At 38.6% G+C, this 19,848-nt stretch overlaps 1 protein-coding gene across 1 annotated transcript in view; it reads right to left on the bottom strand.

The window, feature by feature from the left end:
* The window catches only part of LOC115340302 (dynein heavy chain 5, axonemal-like), a 170,749-nt gene that overhangs the window by 17,445 nt on the left and 133,456 nt on the right, over positions 1-19,848 (bottom strand). The window contains exons 71-74 of the mRNA XM_041123013.1: positions 16,132-16,253; positions 14,546-14,893; positions 9,098-9,286; positions 854-986 (exon numbers count right to left, since the gene is read on the bottom strand). Coding sequence (XP_040978947.1) covers positions 854-986; positions 9,098-9,286; positions 14,546-14,893; positions 16,132-16,253 — 792 coding nt within the window. The remainder of the gene's footprint in view (positions 1-853; positions 987-9,097; positions 9,287-14,545; positions 14,894-16,131; positions 16,254-19,848) is intronic.

Below are 19,848 nucleotides of genomic sequence, written 5' to 3'. Positions count from 1 at the left end.
CTTGGCTGAGCAACAGTATACTTTCCTTCCTGGATATTTCAACTCTTGCAGATGAGCAAAATGGGAAGTGAAAACAAAAAGCAGATGGTAACATCATCATGCCTTCTTTTTCCTCACTCCTTTTCTGATCAAATTTTCCATCTGTTTCTAGTCGCCTGTACTCTTGATTTATTTTAACTACATTCACCATTGCTCACTTTCAGCGAAATACTCCTGTCTCTGAGAGATACAGAGTGCTGTTGCCTACCTCCTGTGATGGCTAAAAGAAGAACCCTATCACTCTCTTTTGACTGGCACTCCCACTCACTTCAGCTTCCATTTAGAGAAATCCTATTTGGTATAACCAGTTTCACGAACATTGCAAATCTCACCTTAAATTAGAGTCTTTACCACCTGGCCTCCTGAGCACCCTGTCTCTCAATTACTTAGCAGCAACACTTCTACCTTGTTCTGTATCATTATGTCTCAGCTTAATTTCATAAATTACTCTGGCACATGACCTGTGGACCTAATCACGCAATTCAACTCCTCTGAGCTCTGTAGGGATCCTAGAGAGAATCACAGAAGTGTAGTAGTGCTGTGGTATGTGAACTGCAATACTGGAGCACATTCATACAGAATAAATTAAGGTGGAGTGTCTTTAGAGATGCAGTCGGGAGGCTTTAGGGGCTAGAATTAGTGGTTGTATGATAAAGAGAGAGAAAAATAAAAACTGGGGGAGGGAGAGAACAAAAGAGAAAGAGGTAGAAAGGGAGGGAAGGAGGGGAAATATTTATTTAGTTATATAGTATAAGCAACCATTAGTAATAAATATTGCATCTTAATTAGTATGATTTTTAATATTGTAACTTACCATCGATAGCCAATTTGAGATCAGTCAGTGTAGTTCGAACTCTTGATATAACATGTTGCATGCGGTCAATTTCTTGATGGAGAAATATGTTTATGGGTTGAATAGCTCCCATCTTTTGAAGCTGGGCTTTCACCTAAAAAAGAATAGTGCAATGATTATAAAATTTAATCTCCCGTTTCCCATGCAATAATTTTTGAAAGCAAAAGGATGTTTTTTCAATTGCATCACATAATTCCCAAGAAAATAAACTTTTATGTAACAGATGGCCATTCAAGTCCTGTGTCAACTGTAAGATTTAGCACACTGTGTCTCATTAGCTTTTACCAAAAGGAGCTCCTCTATAATTCTAAGGAGGGAAAGTTCCCTCTTTTTGAAGGGACACAGCAGTTCCTTCTGTCCTTGTTAGGCTGCAGGCTCTTAGATCTTAAAAAAACAAAAACCAAAACCCACATGCTATACAAAAGGGTATGTTCGATGGTAACTTCTTCCAAATTGTGCTAGGTGAACTTTCTCACCTCTTCTTGCCCTGCTGAATTGAAATAATGCTACAAATAGAGTTCTACTTAACAAGCGCAATGATACATAAAAGCTGCTACTTCCAACAGCACATGACTCACTCATTAGACAAGGTGCTCATGGATGCATTACTAGAGAGGCAAGATTGCCAGGCATAATACAGATGCCACAGAATTCTGTTGCACCATTATGTGCACCATTTTGTAGGTAGAAGCCTTTGGCCTTCTTAATTTTTAAGGATAACAGTTTCACTCATACTCAACAGAGAACATTTTCAAAATGGAATTACTTGTCTATGTTACTTAAGGACATGTCACAGCAACAGTAGCAAAAGCATTCCCTGTCTCACTTTAGCATATGTTGCATGTACAATATGCTTAAGACATACGCTGTATATTCCATATATATCAAAGATCACTGTATACTACAGTGCATGAGAGAGGATTTAGTGGCACCTGCAGAAATCATGGTGCCTGTACCTCACATAATACCGGAGTTCTTGATTTTTAAGTCTTTGAAGTGTTTTTCCCCACTATGACTCAGCTTTCAGAAAGCCAATGGCCCTCTGTACTGGCTACCGCTCAGCCACATGCATCATCTTTCACAGTGAAGCAGCCTGAACCCTGATCTTTGCCATAGTCACTCCTTCCCTCTGCAGGTGAAATTCTGCAAGGGGACTCTGGAACCAAAAAGAGATCTCAAACAGTAAACTAAGATCCTAAATCCAGATACCTATATGGCCATTAATTTATTATAAAAGAGCTGACCTATAGGATCAGTTTGCTAAAATAATTTAAGAGCTTCTTTTGAGCTTGCTAACAAAAGATGAAGAGATGTAGAGTTAGAAAGTCTATTCTTTCAAAGCGCAGAATATCATTGGAATTCTACTGCAGTCAAGTAGAAACCACAAGATTTGTATAATGTGTGCTATTTCATCAAGGCCAGAAGTCCACTGGATCTTGCTTTGTGTTTTTCCAGATATACTCATATATCTCATTGTACACATTATTATGTGTACTATACATTATATACACATAGTAAACATTACTAAAGATCTTATTATTACACTGAATAGCAAGTTTCTGGAGGAATATAATACAACAGTTGAGTAGTTATAATTGCTAGTATAAATGAGTCAATGCTTTGACAATTTCCAATTCTCAAGTTTCAACTCCAAGCCCAATAAAATACTCTTTTTCAACTTTATATGCTATTCTCCTTGGGAGACAGCTATCAGCAAGGTTATTCATCATATTTTAATCACAAGGACCCATGAGTTTGTCAGACAGAATGTCCAAGAAATAGGTGCCAGCCAATTATGCTAATGCTTTGCAGTATGACAGTTCATTTTACAGACTGAGTTAATGTGTTTCTTCCTGTAAAAGAGAAAAAACTGCTAAAATCAGCTATGAGGCTAGAGCTGAGACAATAAACTCTTTTTGGGTAATTCACACAATGAAATATTCTGATTTTTTTCATACAAAATCCAGGGAAAGTTTCTGCTTTCTGAAAAATTCACAGGAACTGATAATTCTTCCTCTTGCCAAAAAAGCAAAAAAAAGTTTGATTTTTTTTTTTTCCCAGAATACTTAGAAGTCTAGTGCACGCCACTAATAAGAAAGGAATCATAGAGAATATAGTCCATGCATTTTATCCTTTAACTAAGAAATACACTTTTTTCTGGTCTACAAAGCATGTGTTCCTTTTGGGGATCATCTAGATGAATAATTTCTCCCATTTGAGGAAAAATTATATGGAAGATGTTGTTAAAGGGGTTATTTTCCAAAATATTTATATTTATGAATCTACAAAGAGAAGACGAAATAAATATTCTAAAATATTACTGTACTGATAATCATACAATTTGTTTAATTAGTGAATTCTCATAATTTAAACATTCTTCTGATTTTTTTCATATACCTACAAAAATACCTGTGAAGTTTTGAATAATGGAGTGAACCAATAATGCAGAAATTCGTTAATACATCCTAGATATGTTCACAGCACTCAGCCTGGGGCACCAAGCATAACCAGATATGAAAACTGAAAAAAATTATATACTTCCTACCTTATTGTATACAAATCAATCCTGATTTGCAGTAAGATTTACTAGGTGTAACAGAGTGCCTTTCTTGGAAGTCTTGCTGTTAAGATTAGTTTTAAATACCAGCTCTGAGGTATGATTGACTGTTTTTGTATTAGAATTCTTATCAAGCAATCAGATGACTTACTTCCAGTGCTGTATTTATTATGACATAAAGAGATGGATACTGACTGACAGAAAAAAACGCAAAAGAAAACTCACTAACCAAAATAGCCTTTCTGAGATTCATATACTAATTCCATAAAGCTTACTTACAACATCTCCTTTTCATTATGCAAACAGCTGTCACCTAACATAAACCAAGGTGATTTAAGAAAGGAGCAACTAAAATCATAATCTTAATAGCTTTGTCTACATGATTTTGCAATGCATATCTCTACTGTCTCAGATTCCTCTATGCACATTCCTTAGCTGTCCTCAGGTCACCAACTCCTTTGTCACCACATACTTTATAGGACATTCAGCAGAAAATCAGTTGCTGAACTCATGCCATTTAATGATCAGTGATCAAGTTACTGTAGTAGTAACTACCTATGATTTTCAGTAAAAGTTATTATTTTCAATTTGACTTGGTTACTTGCTATACTCTTTGTCAGCAGAAATGGGAAGACCATCATTCTGTGAGATGGTCTAAATAAGAGGCCTGAATAAGAAAGACAAGCTCAAGGTGTGTCCAAGCCAAAGCTCTTTTCAAGTGCTCTCAAGGACAACTTCCCTGTTGTATACAAGGAAGGGGGCAGTGAAATATATAGAAAATAGCTGAAGCTCTAGAGCTGGGTGACCACCATATCTGATAGGGCTGGTAAGTAAACCAGAGACACCTTACAAAAGCGTCTACGTTAGTGTTTCAGTTCATACCCTGAATTTATTTTTGTAGCAAAAAACCTGCCCTGAAAAGTAGACTCCAGGCACACAAACTGGCTTAGCTCCAAATTAAACTAACCCATAAGGCATGCTTCAGGGAGTCTAACATACTCCAACCACTAATGGGTGTTCAGCCTACAGGCCCAGACTACAGTTAGACCAAAGCAAATTCCCCAGTAAAACACCAAATGCAGGCCTGGGGTCCTCAGATGAACTCCTACTCCCATGCAATACTCGCTAATGTAGTCATAGTCTTAGCAGAGGATAAGGCGAAATCAATACTACAAAAAAATACTTAAGGAAAAAAACACTTGTCCTTGGGTTAAAAGCCAACCTCCAATAAAGTGCAGTATCTTTGGAATGTCTCCATGTCTATTCCCTAGCAAGCTGTTTTTCAAACTGCAAGGATCATTGTCGTTATAAACCTCTGTGTGTGACAGGCTGACGTTTATTCTTGCATCTATCTTCACTCACATGGACTGACTGGACCTAATCATTTCACCACTAATCTTTCTGTTACCTGTGAGGCAAGACCCAGAAGCAAAAGGGGTCACGAAAGCAGAATTCTTACTCTGCCTTCGCCTTTGGAGTGAGAAAAATGAAGACAGTTTTAGGTCAGGAGGAAGGTTTATTTTTCTTTTCCATCACCTGTGTCAAACTGCAGTCTGATAAAGCATGCAAAGGTGACTTGTTTTGTTTATAGTCTTTTGGGTGGACATTCAGTCAGTTATTTGCCTGGTGAGACAAAGTGTTACAAGAACACAAGAACAAAAGAAACAGCATATATCATGGGGTAAAATGGTTGCCCTTTTTTGAAAGTTGTTGGTTCCGAAGTCATTGCCAAAGGCTAATAATTGAGAAATGAAGGCGTATGTGTGACAGCCTGAATTTTCTCTGGATTCACAATGTATCAAAAGAAAGTACAATCCAGAGCTCTGAACATCAGCAAATAATTGTTTTCAGTACCATCTGTCCCTAACCTAGTCTGCTGGGGTTTTAACTCTGAGCAAATTCACTCCACACTTTCTAAAGGGAGCCACAAGAACTGATCAAAGATAGCAAACACACCTGCCACTTTCCCTGAAGAGTATTTGCTTTTAATTACCTTCATTTGTTTCCTAATTTTTTTGTTCCTTTTCTCCACTGATAGTATCTCTGTAACTGGATTTCCAAAGACTACCACATCGTGGCCTTACTGGAGCACAATATTCTTCTAAAAGCAAACCCAAGCTGCACTGCTAGGACTAATGAACGTTTTTCTTTTTACTGCTCTTACCCAATGAAACATGCATAGGAACTCTTTTTGACACATTCCCTCAGTCTCTTACAATTTAGTATATTAGTTTTATCTGTTTCAGGACTGTTAAACTGATGTAGTATGTAATAATGTCCTCAATATAGGTAATAATGTCCTGAATGACCAAATGTTGACTTAAATTGACAAACAACAGAACTCATCTCATTCCCTTTTTTTTCAGATATCACAGGAAGTAATTGCATAATCCATTTCACTCCTTATACTTGCAAGTTTAATTTCATTTGCTTATTATATTGTAGCTTCTGCTAAATTCTGTTTCTTCTTCCCACAGAGAACATCTAAACTCTCCCTTCTTTTTCTGCTCTGACTAATGAAATTCTTGGTTATATGTTAGGGAATATAATCTTTTTTTTTTCATTTGGTATTTTTTACATTCTTTTTTTGTCAGTTTATGCAAACTTTCATTTAAAAATGTAGCTTTCTTTACAGCTTACTCCCGCCATCTCTGGCCTTTCTGAGAGGTTCCAGAATAACAAGCTTCAGTTCAGATGAGAAACATATTTGATACAGATTTTTGCTTATTGTGTAGAGGTGGCCACACTCCTGGCACATAAACAACTGCAGCAAAGAGGTGGAACTGGCCACTAATGCCAGAAAAGGGAAATTCCCCTCTAACAAAGAAAGCATTGGTAAAGACCCAAATGTGTTCTAAGATCTAGAGAATGAGAGAAAGGGTAAATCCATTAGGCAAAATGAAGAAGGAAATATCAAAGAATCAGGAACCGCAAGAAATAATACCAAATCTCTTAGCACTGCAGAATTAAAATCTGAAGTTGTAGTGCAACTGACACAGCCAAAGAAATGTGCAGAGGAACACATTATTACCAATAATAAAGTGTTGGAAAATGACCAGAGGATGTTCTGTAGATACTCAGAGCAAAGGAATGACTATTATGATACAGAAACAAAGTGTAAGTTTTGGATGGTTCTGTGGAAAAGTGCCATACCATTCATCAGTAATATGGACTGAAGAAACAGTGTGTCAATAGAGTGGGGTTATTAATCAAAGAGAAGTGCAATTCACAGATCAAGATGTACAAAGCCTGAGAAAACTAGAAATCACCAGGAAGAGGTGGTATCTACACTTACTGATAAGAGAATGAAACAAACTTACATCCTGAGCTCAGAATACATTTACAAGAAATACAGAGGGAAAAAATAGATCCAACAGGACATCCTCTGACTGTCCGTGTAAGAATGAAACGGGGCGGGAGGGGGGGTGTGATGCTGAAATATTAATACCCAATATTGGTTTGTCCTGTACAAACATGAACCTCCTTACTTGAATCGTAAGAGAACAGCTGTCAAGCAAATTGAAGCAGAAGAGGCTTCCCTGAAGCTCAGAGAAGATGTCAGAGAAGTGGTACAGAAGCAAAAAACTATCTAATTGTGAGCATCATTATAAAGATGATTGCTTATAAGAAAATAAAAACCTGCATGTATGATTGGCAGATCATAAGAAAACATAATAGCTTGTCATACTAATGGATGATGAGAGTGAAACAGCAATGAAAACAATTGGTGGTGATTTTTTTATGCAGTCACATGGAAAAGTATGTATTGTACCCAAATACAGTAGTTAAATAGAGACAAGTTAGGAGCGCAGGGTGGAACTTTCAAAATAAACTCTCCAGACTCTTTGTGCTTAACTACAGCTCCTGGCTCTGTAAGCGGTTGTCTCCAAAGCTAAGACACTCGAGGGAGTGACTGAAAAGGGGAGGCCTACTCTATGTGTGTTTTGTGTGGATAACCTGAGTGAATAAACCAAGAAGCAATGAGAATGAATGAGACCAAGATTAAATAGAAGAAATGCCAGTAGAAAACACTATTTGTTCAAACCATTTAGAAGTAAAATTTGGATTAAACAAGCAAGTGTGCATTTTACAAGACTAAGAGGCATGGCACAAATTTCCCAGGGGTAAAATCTAAGGGCAAGAATACCCTCTGGTTACAATATAAAGTCCAGTACTATTGATGTCTTCTAAGTAATATGAATTCTTCAGGAGGAGAAAATTTGGCAGTTTAACAAGGGAATGAAGAAATACTCCTTTGGAGGATTTAGCAAATATATTGAAAAAAAATAGTTCAATACACATATTACAAATATTGCAGAACCATATATGCTACCCAGGCATTCAGTATTCTATTGCTATTGTAAATTGAAAAAAAGATTTCTAAGGAGCTGCATAAAACTAGAAGAAACTTGTTCCATGAAAAAACTTTACTGTGATAGGAAGGATGAGGGAAAAGGACGGAGAACAATCCAAGGTGTAGATAATAGGTGTAGATCCAAGGTGTAAATTATTAAATTAGTGATTAAATGTAATTATACTTACTATATTTCATTTTATTTTCTATTTGTAATATTTATTTACTATTAAATAATAATGTGAAAACTAGAAAACTGACTCCATTCCAAATCAAATACTACAAATAAATGATTTATGTACTATCGCTGGGAATCACTCAATAAGCAGGTGACAAAAAAAGAGAGACTCCAGCAGGGATGGATGGAAAAATAACTATATGGAGAATGCTGTTAGGAAACCTCACCAAAAAACATTACAGATTGTAAGTAGCTTGCCAAGAGGGGAATGAAAAGAGAAGTTCTGAATTGAACTATGACAGTACAGAAGAGGCTATTTATACAAGACATATTAAATCTGAGATGAATAGTAGAACAGAAGACAGGAAATATTGCCAGGGCCCCAAGACTATTGGTTGTAACCTAAGTGGACATTCTCAATTGGACAGAGAAGAAAATAAAGTATAACGTAACAAGTTGCAATACTCCATCCAGGGCACTCTACAAGCTTGGACTGCAACCAGGGAAAAAAAGCACTATCAGTGCAATACAGAATTGCAAATAATAAAATCGTGGAGATGAGGGGTTTTTAACAGTTACTGTTCATGAAACACATGGCAAGACACCAGCTCCTACTCACAAACTGCTGCAAGAGTGCTTTATGCTGGATTTTTTCCATTTAATGAGACTGTTAATCAAAAATGCAAGAAAAGATTGACAAATTAATCTGTTATGGCTCAAACTCCAAAAAATCTGGGGCATGAAAAGGTCAGTGATAAAATCCATTATTCATAACAGTGGTATCATAATAAGAGTAGGCAATTTGAAAGCTGTAACTACTATAAGAGGCACCGGTGTCCTTCTCTAAGCTACTAAGGAGGGCAAGAACTTTCTGAAGCCTCTAATGGCTCATCTGAGTTAAGGTGACTAATTAAGTGGACTATGGCATTTGAAATATATGTTTCCAATGTAGGAATATTTTAGATAATAAACCAAAACAGACTTATAAAACACTATGCATAATTTTAAGAGCTTTTTAAAATGCGTGCCAGTTAAATTTAAGCAGCACAATAAAACTCATAAAACATATACATACATACATACATAAAACATCTGTATCTATAAAGCAGCATATACCTCATGAGGGTTATAATCTGGAGGTAACTTCTCTAGCATCTCATCAGCAAGACGTTGCACTACTGCTTCTCGGGTTTCCCCTCCTCCAGTGCCGCTGTCTTTGGGCTGGATGCTCACTATTGTACTTAATGTCTCATTAGCCAGGTTAGTCTGGTAAGTTATATCTGCATTAGGGTGAAGTCCAAATACCTTAAATTAAAAGGGAAAAAAAATAGAAAAAAACTGCAATTTTCCTTCTAAAATTATATTAGTGAAAGCATGCATAAAAATGGACAAACAAGGAAGAAAATCCTCAGCTCTATAAAACAATAGATATGAATAGGTCAGTGGAAGTACACCCATTTAACTGGCCAAGGACCAAGCCCTAATTCCACAAAAACATTAATGTAGGCTGCATATACAATAGCGTTTTCATTCATATGAGTGGGGTTTTTTTTAACTGATCTTCTGATTATCTTCACATAGCAGGCTTTGGATCATGCTGTGAAGTGCTATCAAGGGCTACAAACTGATTCCTTTCCACTGGTTCAGACTAGAGCTTGTTGAAAACATGTCATATGTGGACACTGACCCCTCACCACTAGCTCTTTTTCTCTACAGATCTATTCCTGTTGTACCAGCACAAGTAGATGCCCCTAGTAATCAGACCAGTTACCATTTCTAACACATTTTGTTTTACTCAGTTTCTTAGGCTGATAAGGTATGCAGCACAGTGAATAAAACACTGCCTGTATTTGAAATACCTAAATATTTTATGACTGCTGATATATTTAGGATATGTTATGGTTTAGCTATTTTTGGTTTAAGTCTCCAGTCCTTACTTCCCCTTCTTCTGAAATGGAATTATTTTATTTAAGATACAGCTAGTACAGAGTTACTGCAAAGCTGCCCTTTGTCTGAGTGATAATAGCTTTCTCGGAAACTTCCACTGAAATATCAGTAAGTCTATAATTGTCAGGTTCACAATTGCAACTCTTCTCCAGGAGGAATTGTACTGTGACTTATTTCACAAGCCCTCATTTAATTATAGCTATTAACTACCTCTTACAAACTTTGAACCACTGATCCAACAATGAGGAAGGATTGCCCTCTAACTAAGCACAAAAGCCAAGCAATCTTCCATTTCTCATTTTTCATGTTTTCATATTTTACATTAGAATTGGTATATGACAAGAAGACACTTCTAGTAACCAATATTTACATACCCTGAGGACAGAATAAAAAGGGCCATATGTAATATTGTTATGCTTGCAAATCTAGAAACTCAGAGACAAGGGATGTAAGTGGCTACACTTGTGTCAAAGCCAGCAAAGCTGCACTGATTTACACTAGCTGTGGATCTGATCCTTACAACAGCACAAAGAACACAGTATAGAGCTAATACGGCATGTGAGAGAAGGTGTGAATATAACTAGCAGGGAATAAGGTTCCAAGTGGGATTTAACACATTTTACACATAGCAGTTTATTCATCCTGAATATTTAGAGCTGTAAAAAGTGAAAATATCAATGCACTTTGTTTATCATGGAATGAAATGCACATTTGAAGATACAGTCTCTCCTGCTTTTGCTCTCGCACAATAAAGGTTGGTTTGTTTGGTTTTGCTTTAGCAGATTTTTCCATGTATGAAGGAATAAGAACAAAGGAATGACAGTAGTAAAGCAATGGGTGGCCTACTGTCCTGGATGTCCTGTAAATTAATCAAGGAGTCAAATTTCTCATTCTTTTTGATCCAAAATCTCTGGGAATTTTGATTAAAAAGGGGATGTTGGATTCTGTCTTTCAGGGTTTTTTAGCTTGATATACCCTCAAAACCAATTGCTAAAGCTCTATATCCTGAAATCAAAGTAATTTTCAAAGGGATTGCCGAGTTCAATAGCCCTCTTCAGAAGTCAGTGTTTATTCTGACCAGAGGTTGAAATTTCATCAAAAGAGCAAGGCTACAGCAATCAGACTTACTCAGTCTGTCTTTCTTAACCAAAAATGGAAAGGGGAGGAAACAAAGATACACTGTTTTGACTAGCACAATATCCTTCATGGAACAAAGACCACTGGGAGCTTAAAAGGTTAAAAGTTTCCATGAGCAATTTTGACAGATTTTGGAATGACAGAAGAAAGTCGTAGCTTTCTTCCTAACCTGTGATAATGTGAAGGGTAAAAAGATGTTTGCATTCCTGGACTTGATCCTATTTACATAGAAGTAAAAGGTAAAATTCCCCTACATCAAACCATACATACAGATTTTTTACAGGCATCAAAATACTTCAAAAATGCATTGCAGCATTGTGAGATAGGTTCCCAAGTGCTTAGAAAAGCAGATCCATGAAAGTGGCAGCTGAAATCTGATAGAGTCAAGGTACATACACAGATAGGAACTACTTCATGAGTTGGGCTCAAATGGATCCTGCTGGTGCATTATCATGGCTGCATTTACCCTCACTTGGAAAAGGTGTATTGTTGCCAGCACAAATACCATTGCATTCTGCTTTTACTACCTTCAGATATTCAAAACTTTTCAAGTTTATTTTATGACCTTGGAATCTTCTTGCCCTCTTAGCCAGCACATTATCAGTAACAGAAAACCATTTTTTTCTGTTCAGTCCTATCTATTTAATTTTAATAGAACTTACCTCCAAAGGCATTTATCAACTTTATAGCAATGAGACAGAAATCCAGAGCATTCACTTGTGATTTTAACTAGCTTCATCATGTGTGCCTGTACTAGAGGGAACAGAAAGTTGCAGACCTCCAATTAATGTGACCACTGCAGGATACGCACACTGGGTCATGTAAAAGTGGTTGCAACCAAGAACTACCCTGCACCCTACCCCATTAATTCATGGCAACATCCAGATCTTCCTGTTGTCAAAATGGAATAATCTCCCAATTATAACTTGCAAAATGTGACCATATGGCTTTTTTACTTTCATTATTTCTCCATTCGCACGTCTGCTCAATCCCATATAGAATTGCAAAATCACAAAATAGTTTCATTTGGAAGGGATCTCTGAGGGTCATCTAATCCAAACTGCCTACTCAAACATGGTCAGCTAGAGCAGGCTGTCCAGCACAGTGTCCAGTTGGGATTTTAATATCTACAAAGATCGAGACTCCACAACCTCTCTGGGCAACCTCTTCCAGTGCTTGACCACCTTCACTGTAAAAAAGTATTTTCTTCTTGTCAGATAGAATTTCCTGTTGTTTATGCCCATTGCCTCTTGTCCTTTCACTGGGTACCATCGAAAAGACTCTGGCTCCACCTTTACACCCTCCCAACAGGTATTTGTACACATTGATAAGATCCTGCCTGAGCCTCCTCCATGCTAAAGAGCCCCAGCTCTCTCAGCCTTTCCTCATATAACAGATGCTCCAGTCCCTTAATCATCTTCATTGCCCTGCTCTGGACTTGCTCCAGTCAGTCCATATCCTTCTTGTACTGGGGAGTCCAGAACTGGACACAGTACTTCGGATGTGGTCTCACCAGTGCTCAGTAGAGAGGAAGGATCACCTCCCTCTTGCTAATGCAGCCTAGGATGCTGTTGTCCTCTTTGCCATGAGGGTGGTTCATGGTCAGCTAGTTGTCCTCCAGGACAACCAATGCAGGAATTTGCATTTCCCCTTGTTGAACTTCATGACATTCCACTCTGCCCAGTTCTCCAGTCTGTCCAGATCTCTCTGGATTGCAGCACAACCATCTGGTCTATCAGCCACTCCTTCCAGTTTTGTATCTCCTGTGAACTTGTTGAAGGTGCACTCTGCCTCATCATCCAGGTCATTAACAAAGATATTAAACAGTGTTGGCCCCAGTATTGACCCCTGGCATACAGCACTAGTGACCTGTCTCCAACTGGACTTTGGGCTGGTTATTTAGCCAGTTTTCAAACCACCTCACAGCACACTTACCTAACCCATACTTTGTCAGCTTGTCTATGAAGATGTTATGGGAGGTAGTGTCAAAGGCCTTACTAAAGTTGAGGTAAAAAAGATCCACTGCTCTCCACTCATCCACCCAGCTGGTCACCTTACTGTAGAAGGCAAACAGGTTGGTTAAGCATGATCTGGCCTTCACAAATCCATGCTGGCTACTCTCAATCACCTGCTTGTCCTTCACATGTTTGGAAATGCTTTGCAAGAGGATTTTCTCCAGCACCTTCCCAGGGACTGAGGTGAGGCTGACCAGCCTGTAGTTCCCCAGGTCTTTCCTCCTCCATTCTTGAAGACTGAAGTGATATTTGCTATCTTCCATTCTTCAGGAACCTCTTCCAATGACCATTTAAAAGTAATCAGGAGTGACCTGACAATGACATCAGCCAGCTCCCTCAGCACTCATGGGTGCAACCCATCAGGTACCATGAACATACATATGTTCAGTCTGTTTAAACGCTCCCTAACCTGGTCCTCTTCCACCAGGGGTAAGTTCCTTGTTATAGACTTTTTGTCTAGGGGGCCTGGGATTCCTGGAGGCCAGTTTTACTGGTAAAGACTAAGGCAAAGAAGGCATTGAGCTTTTTCCATATAATTTCTCAGTAGTTCTCCTGCCCCATTCAACAATGGACCCACATTTTCCCTAGTTGTCTTTTTGCTGTTTACATACTAGTAAAATCCTTTCTTGTTGCCCTTCACATTCCTTGACAGATTCAGCTCCACTTTGGCCTTGGCTTTCCTAACCCTACCCCTGCAAGATTGGACAGTAACTCTATACTCTTGCTGGGTCACCCGCCCCTGCTTCCACCTCTTGTACACTTCCTTTTTATGTCTGAATTCAGTTAGAAACTTCTTGTTCATCCATTCAGGCCTCCTGCTGACTTTGATTTCCTACTTTTTAGGGTGAATCTTTCTTGAGCTTGGAGGAGGTGATGCCTGAATGTAAAGCAGTTCTTCTGGACCCCTCTGCTCTCCAGGGCCATATTCCATGGGATTCTTCCAAGCCTGGAAGAAACCTCTGAAGAGGTTGAAGTCTGCTCTCTTGAAATCCAGGGCTGTGGTCCTGCTTTTTGCCCTACTTCCTCCTCTTAGGATCCTGAACTCCACCATTGGTCACTGCAGTCAAGGCTGCCTCTGGATTTCACATCCCTGACAGGTTCTTCCTTGCTTATAAGTATCAGGTCCAGCCAAGCTCATTTCTTTGTTGGGTCCTCAGTTACCTGTACCAGGAAATTGTCATTAATGCACTCAAGAAATCTCCTAGACTGCTTGAACCCTGCTGTGTCACACTTCCAGCAGATAATTAGGGTCATTAAAGCCCTCCATGAGGACTAGGGCCTGTGAATGTGAGACTTCTTCCAATTGTTTGAAGAAGGCCTCATCTACCTCTTCCTGGTCAGCATATCTACCCACTATAATGGTCTGCCTGCTAATCTTGACCTATACATTCATGGTTCTGGAAAATATACCTGATTAAATTATTTATCTGACAAAAACTCCCTTTAATATATTGAAACATTTTACCTCGGGTGTATCAATCACTGGCAATTGCTCTATGTACTGGAGATAGTCTTCAACTGTTTTCCCTTTTGGAATAACATAATCTTTGTAGAAACAAAAATTTTCACTAAACATATGCTCTCCAAACCATACTCTTGCATATGTATTCAGCAGTGCTTTGTCAAGGTCATCAGTTACACGGCCACCATACTGTACTTCTCCAAGCATATAGCGAACACAGCTCCAGTTCACTCCACGTTTAATGTCCATATCATCCAAATGATTCTGAACAAATTGAACGCTGGCTGCAAAGTCTGCCTGATTAAATTCGTAAGGAATATTCCAGCCCAGTGGACCAAACTTTCGTCTTTCCTGTAAAACAGATAGAGTTAAAGGTAAAAGGCTGATTGATAGTAACTGTGAAGAAAACATGAAGTGCAGAAGAATACATGAAATATTCTAAGAATGCAGTAGTCCAGATGGGGCTGTATTTCACCAACTTTAAAAAAAATTATTCTTCTCTTAACACATGCAAGGCCAAATGCTTGGTTAATTATCTAGTTGTTAAATATATCTTCATTTATCATCATCAGTAGAGAGATACGAACAAAGAACAGGAATATTAACATTTTCACAAAGAAAAAATCCTCTTTTTTAAGTGCAGCAAATCTGTGAGTCTAGAAGTACAGTTTCTGAATTTCAGAAACGAAGCTACTGTTTTAGGAAAGGATGTCCAAACTCATCAGCCATGATCATCGTCTGTGGTCCTCTTATGGACTAAGTATATTCGTACCACTGATACCTCTGCATGGTGCAGATGCAAGTAGCAAAAGCTGCTTCTTAGTGAATCATTTACAGATGCAGCTGGCAGTATGTAGTTGTTAGGGCAATATCTGGTATTTAAACATTCTTAATTTCCATGAAGAAAGAAGCGATGGGCGCAAGACAAGCATACCACAGGCTTCCATTGGACCACATTGTATCAGTGCATGGATGCCACAGAGTTAAATCAACTAGGCACCAAATATAAACTGAGGATACTGCAAAATCTATCAATAGAATAATCAAAAGTTGTGGTTAATCCATAAAGCACTTTCTTTAATGGAACTCCTGAAAGGCAAGACCCAAAATCATCTTCCACCTTCATTTCCTCCTACAGGTTTCAGTGCAGGAAGGATTTATATTCACCCTCTTAGCCCTTCTCATTGTGAAAGCAGCAGTTTTAAGACCATGGTTTTCCAACGCAAGCTGTAAATTTCTTTAATGTGCTTTTATGATTTAAAATATTAGTAAAAAACCAGTTAGTTGAAAGACAGATCACACAGCCATGCCCAAAGACTTTAGCAGAAGAGTACACTAATTGATCAGTGGTTGGCTGTCCTTTTTTCCTCTGAAATACCATCCCTGCTGGAGGTACAAGATCAACATGAGCAGAGTTAAAAGCTCTAAGACAGTTGCAGTAATAGAGGTGTGTTGTTTTCTTTCTTATTTTATTTGTATTAATTTACCAACATGAGATTTGCATTGAAACATGCTTTCCATTTAATAACATGGTGCATTCATAAGGAAACATGGCTTTATGACAGAAGAAAAGAAATGTATTTTTAAACCTGAACAGTCGTGTGAAGAAATGCTACAGCATATAGCAATGGTTTCCACTGTGGCATGTTGCTCACTTCTAGATGATCCTGAGTAACAGCTGAGTATGTTCGTTTTAAGCCAGCTTTCACACCTAGAAAATAAGTATAAAAATGTAATATATGAGCAAAAAAATGTATGGAACCCGTAAGTACAACTTCCGTTAAGCAGAATTCTCTATTCCAGTTTGCAGTAGCATCTTATTTATAGCTTCAAATAATCTCTTTGAATCAATTATCTGTTCAGCTGGTCATAGCAGGCAAATTTCAATTACATTTTGTTTCAGGTAGATGACACATGAAATTAAATTCAGAAGTCTGGAAGGAATTCCAATTAAGTGATCATATTCTAAATGCTACCAATAACAACTGAAATATAAACAACTATTCAGCAACTATATGACAATCAAAAAGACACCTAAAGTCATATGAAATATAGCACTGAATATCCCAGAGTTTGTGTTTCGATATTTACATATGAAATGAGATTTTAGTTCTACTGAAGACAATTTTATTTAGATTTCATTCCTACAACAATCTCAAAATTCTGTATGCAGCTTCTCAGACTGGCTTACAGGCACCAAGCTGATGAGATGAGAACCTAAATTCATAGTGGAAATACTAATACTTGGGGAGGTTTGTTTGAGTGCTGACATTTCATATCCCAGGAACAGCTTTAGGCAGATGATACTGATACAATCTCAGCTTCCATGGAATATGTAAGCCCCACTACTCCCAGATGCTTTCAAGCAGCGCTACTGAAGCATAGTCTGCCTTTGGCAGACAACACTGAGCATGAGTTACTGACGCCAGGTCCCTCTTATGATATCTTCCACCTAATCAGCTTAACACAAGTCTAAAAAGACAGGTTTCAAGTGCAATGAATAGATTGTCCAAGTCATCATACTTCCTATGACACAATAAAAGCCCTTTTGCTTCTTTCTTACTTCACAAAGATCCTGTAGAACAATATTCAAACAAATAGCTTTTGAAAATATTATAAGGGCATCGTAAGAGAGCCCCAAAATCAAGACAAAGTAATCAAATAAAAGAGCCTTATCACATCGTGCTACCGATGTGGCAGGACAGAATCAGAAAACTAAAGCTGTTTAAATTTCATCCTGACTTAAATTGTTACACCGGGCATATTTCTATTACTAAATGCAAGTTGTAAATTGGCTATTACCTGACTTTTAAAATAGCCTCTTGGAGCTATAGGGTGTTATCATTTGAATGATAAGGAGGGGTGACAGTACAATAAAAAGATGCTGAGGACTGAATTAAAAAGGGGGGTGGAGAAGAGAAAGAAGTAAGAAATTTTTACCAGCAGACTGACAAACTGCTCTTGAGTGGTGTATATACAGTGAAAAAGCATGTCTTTCACAAACATCAGACATTTTGTACACATCTTACTAATATTCAAAGGAAGATGAGTACTGAAATAAGAGGTTTAAATGACTGAGGCATGAAATACAACCTTGGATAAAAATTCTCGGCTCCTACTGACTTCATTAACTGAAATCAGTGGCAACACATATATATAAATGAAGGGCAAGTTAATGCATTACACAGTTAGTTAAAGATGAGGGAGTTAAAAGACAAAATAAGTGTCAGGCTTGAGGATTTCTTTCTGCCGTAGTCCAAAATACAAAGTAATCTTCCCTCATCATACATAATGAGTAGATATAAGGCAGGTTAGTAAGTTGCTTCTATAAACATATAAAGGATGTCTGCAGGTAGCATAGTTTGGGTAAGAGAGAGACATTCAACAGCAGGAGAGCAACAGGTTAGAGACTACTTAGAAAAGCTGGATGTTTTCATATCACGCAGAATAACATCAAATAGTGGAGGTTGGAAGAGACCTGTGGAGGTCACCTTGCGCAACACCCCTTCTCAAAGCAGGGTCAACTAGAGCTGATTTCTCAGTGCCTTGTTCATGTGGGTTTTGAGGATGGAGTCTACAAACTCACTGAACAAGCTGTTCCAGTATTTGACCACCCTCACAGTGGGTTAAGTTTTTTCTGATGTTGAAGTGGAATTTCCTGGATTTCCATTTGTGTCCATCACCTCTCTTTCTGTCACTTGGCACCACTGAGAAAAGTCTTGCTGTTTTCACTCCCATTACAGTGGTATGATACCCCTTCTCTCCTCAAGATTAAACAATCATAGTTCTCTTGGCCTCTCCTCATATGTCATGTTCTCCATCCCTTCAGCATCTTTGTGGCCTCTCACTGGACTCGTTCTGTCCATGTCTTCCTTGCACTGGAGAGGTCAGACCTGGACACACCATTCCAAATGTGCTCTCACCATGGCTGAGTAGAGAAGAATCACGTCCCTCAGCCTGCTGGAAATGATATTCCTAATGCAGCTGAGGGTGTTGCAGGCCATCTTTGCTCCAAGGGCATATTGCTGGCTCGTGTTCCACTTGATTTCCATCAGGACCCCCAACTCCTTTTCTGCAAAGCTGCTTTACAGCTGGTCAGCCCCATCATGTATGGGTGCATGAGGTTCTTCCTCCCCAGGGGGAGTACTTGGCATTTCCCTATGTTGAAGTTAAGCAGATTCCTGTCAGACCATTTCTCCAGCATGTGAAACTCCCATGGAACAACAACACAACCTTCTGGTGTATCAGCCTGTTCTTTCCACTTTGTATCAACTGTAAATTTGCTGAGGGTGTCCCAGCATCCAGGTCATTAGTGAAAATTTTAACCACTGCTGGCTCCAATATTGACCCCTGGGGTACATCACTGATGACTGCTCTCCAGCTGGATTTGTGCAGCTGACCACAACCCTTTGAGCCTGGGAGTTCACACAGTTTTCAATCCACCTCACTGTCCACTTCTGTAATGCGTACTTCATCAGTATGTCTATAAGGATGTATTGGAGGGCTGTGTCAAAAGCCTTCTTCAAGTCAAGATAAACAACACTCTATGCTCTCCCCTCGTCCACTAAACCAATAATCTTATTGTAGAAGCCTAGCAGGTTGGTTACTAGGCTCAAAGAATAGTAAGTAATCAATGGCTTAAGATACCCTAGAAGCCAGAAAAAAAAGCAAAGTACACCAGGGACAATACTGTTCAATATCTTCATCAGTGGCTTGGATAAGGAGACAAAAGGCAACTTTAACAAATTTGCAGACAATACTAAATTAGAGAGCGTGGCTGACACACTAAATGGCAGAGCATCAGTCCAGAGGGATCTAGAGAGAGATGAAGACTTGGCCAACAAAACCTGCTTGAAGGTCAACAAGGAGAAGTGCAAAGTTCTGCACCTGCAGCACAATAACCCCATGCATCTGTACAAGCTGAGATCTGCTAGCTGAGATCTACTGGTAAGCATCTCAGGGTTATCGCAGATGCCAGGTTGACTATAAGCTAAAATTGCACTCTTCTTGCAAATAAGGCAATCCAGATAGTGGGCTAGCTCAGAAGAAGCGATTGAAGGAAGTTCTTATCACTTTCCACTGAGCACTGATCAGGCTTCCCCTCAGATTTATTGTCCACGTTTGGCACACAAGGGAGGTGTGGAGAAACTGGATGGGGCAATAAAGGTGGTCAGATCCTGAGAGTGCATGACCTATAAAGACAGGGCAAGAAGGCTGAGTTTGTTTAGTCTGTTGAAGACAAGGCTGTGGTATACAAAAACCAGCTTAAATTGTGAATACTGAAAGGTGGCAGATAATTGTGTGCA

Source organism: Aquila chrysaetos, chromosome 4, assembly GCF_900496995.4.
Source record: "Aquila chrysaetos chrysaetos chromosome 4, bAquChr1.4, whole genome shotgun sequence".
Taxonomy (NCBI): domain Eukaryota; kingdom Metazoa; phylum Chordata; class Aves; order Accipitriformes; family Accipitridae; genus Aquila; species Aquila chrysaetos.
The sequence above is the reverse complement of the archived record's forward strand: the minus strand, read 5'-3'. Positions and strand labels throughout refer to the sequence as shown.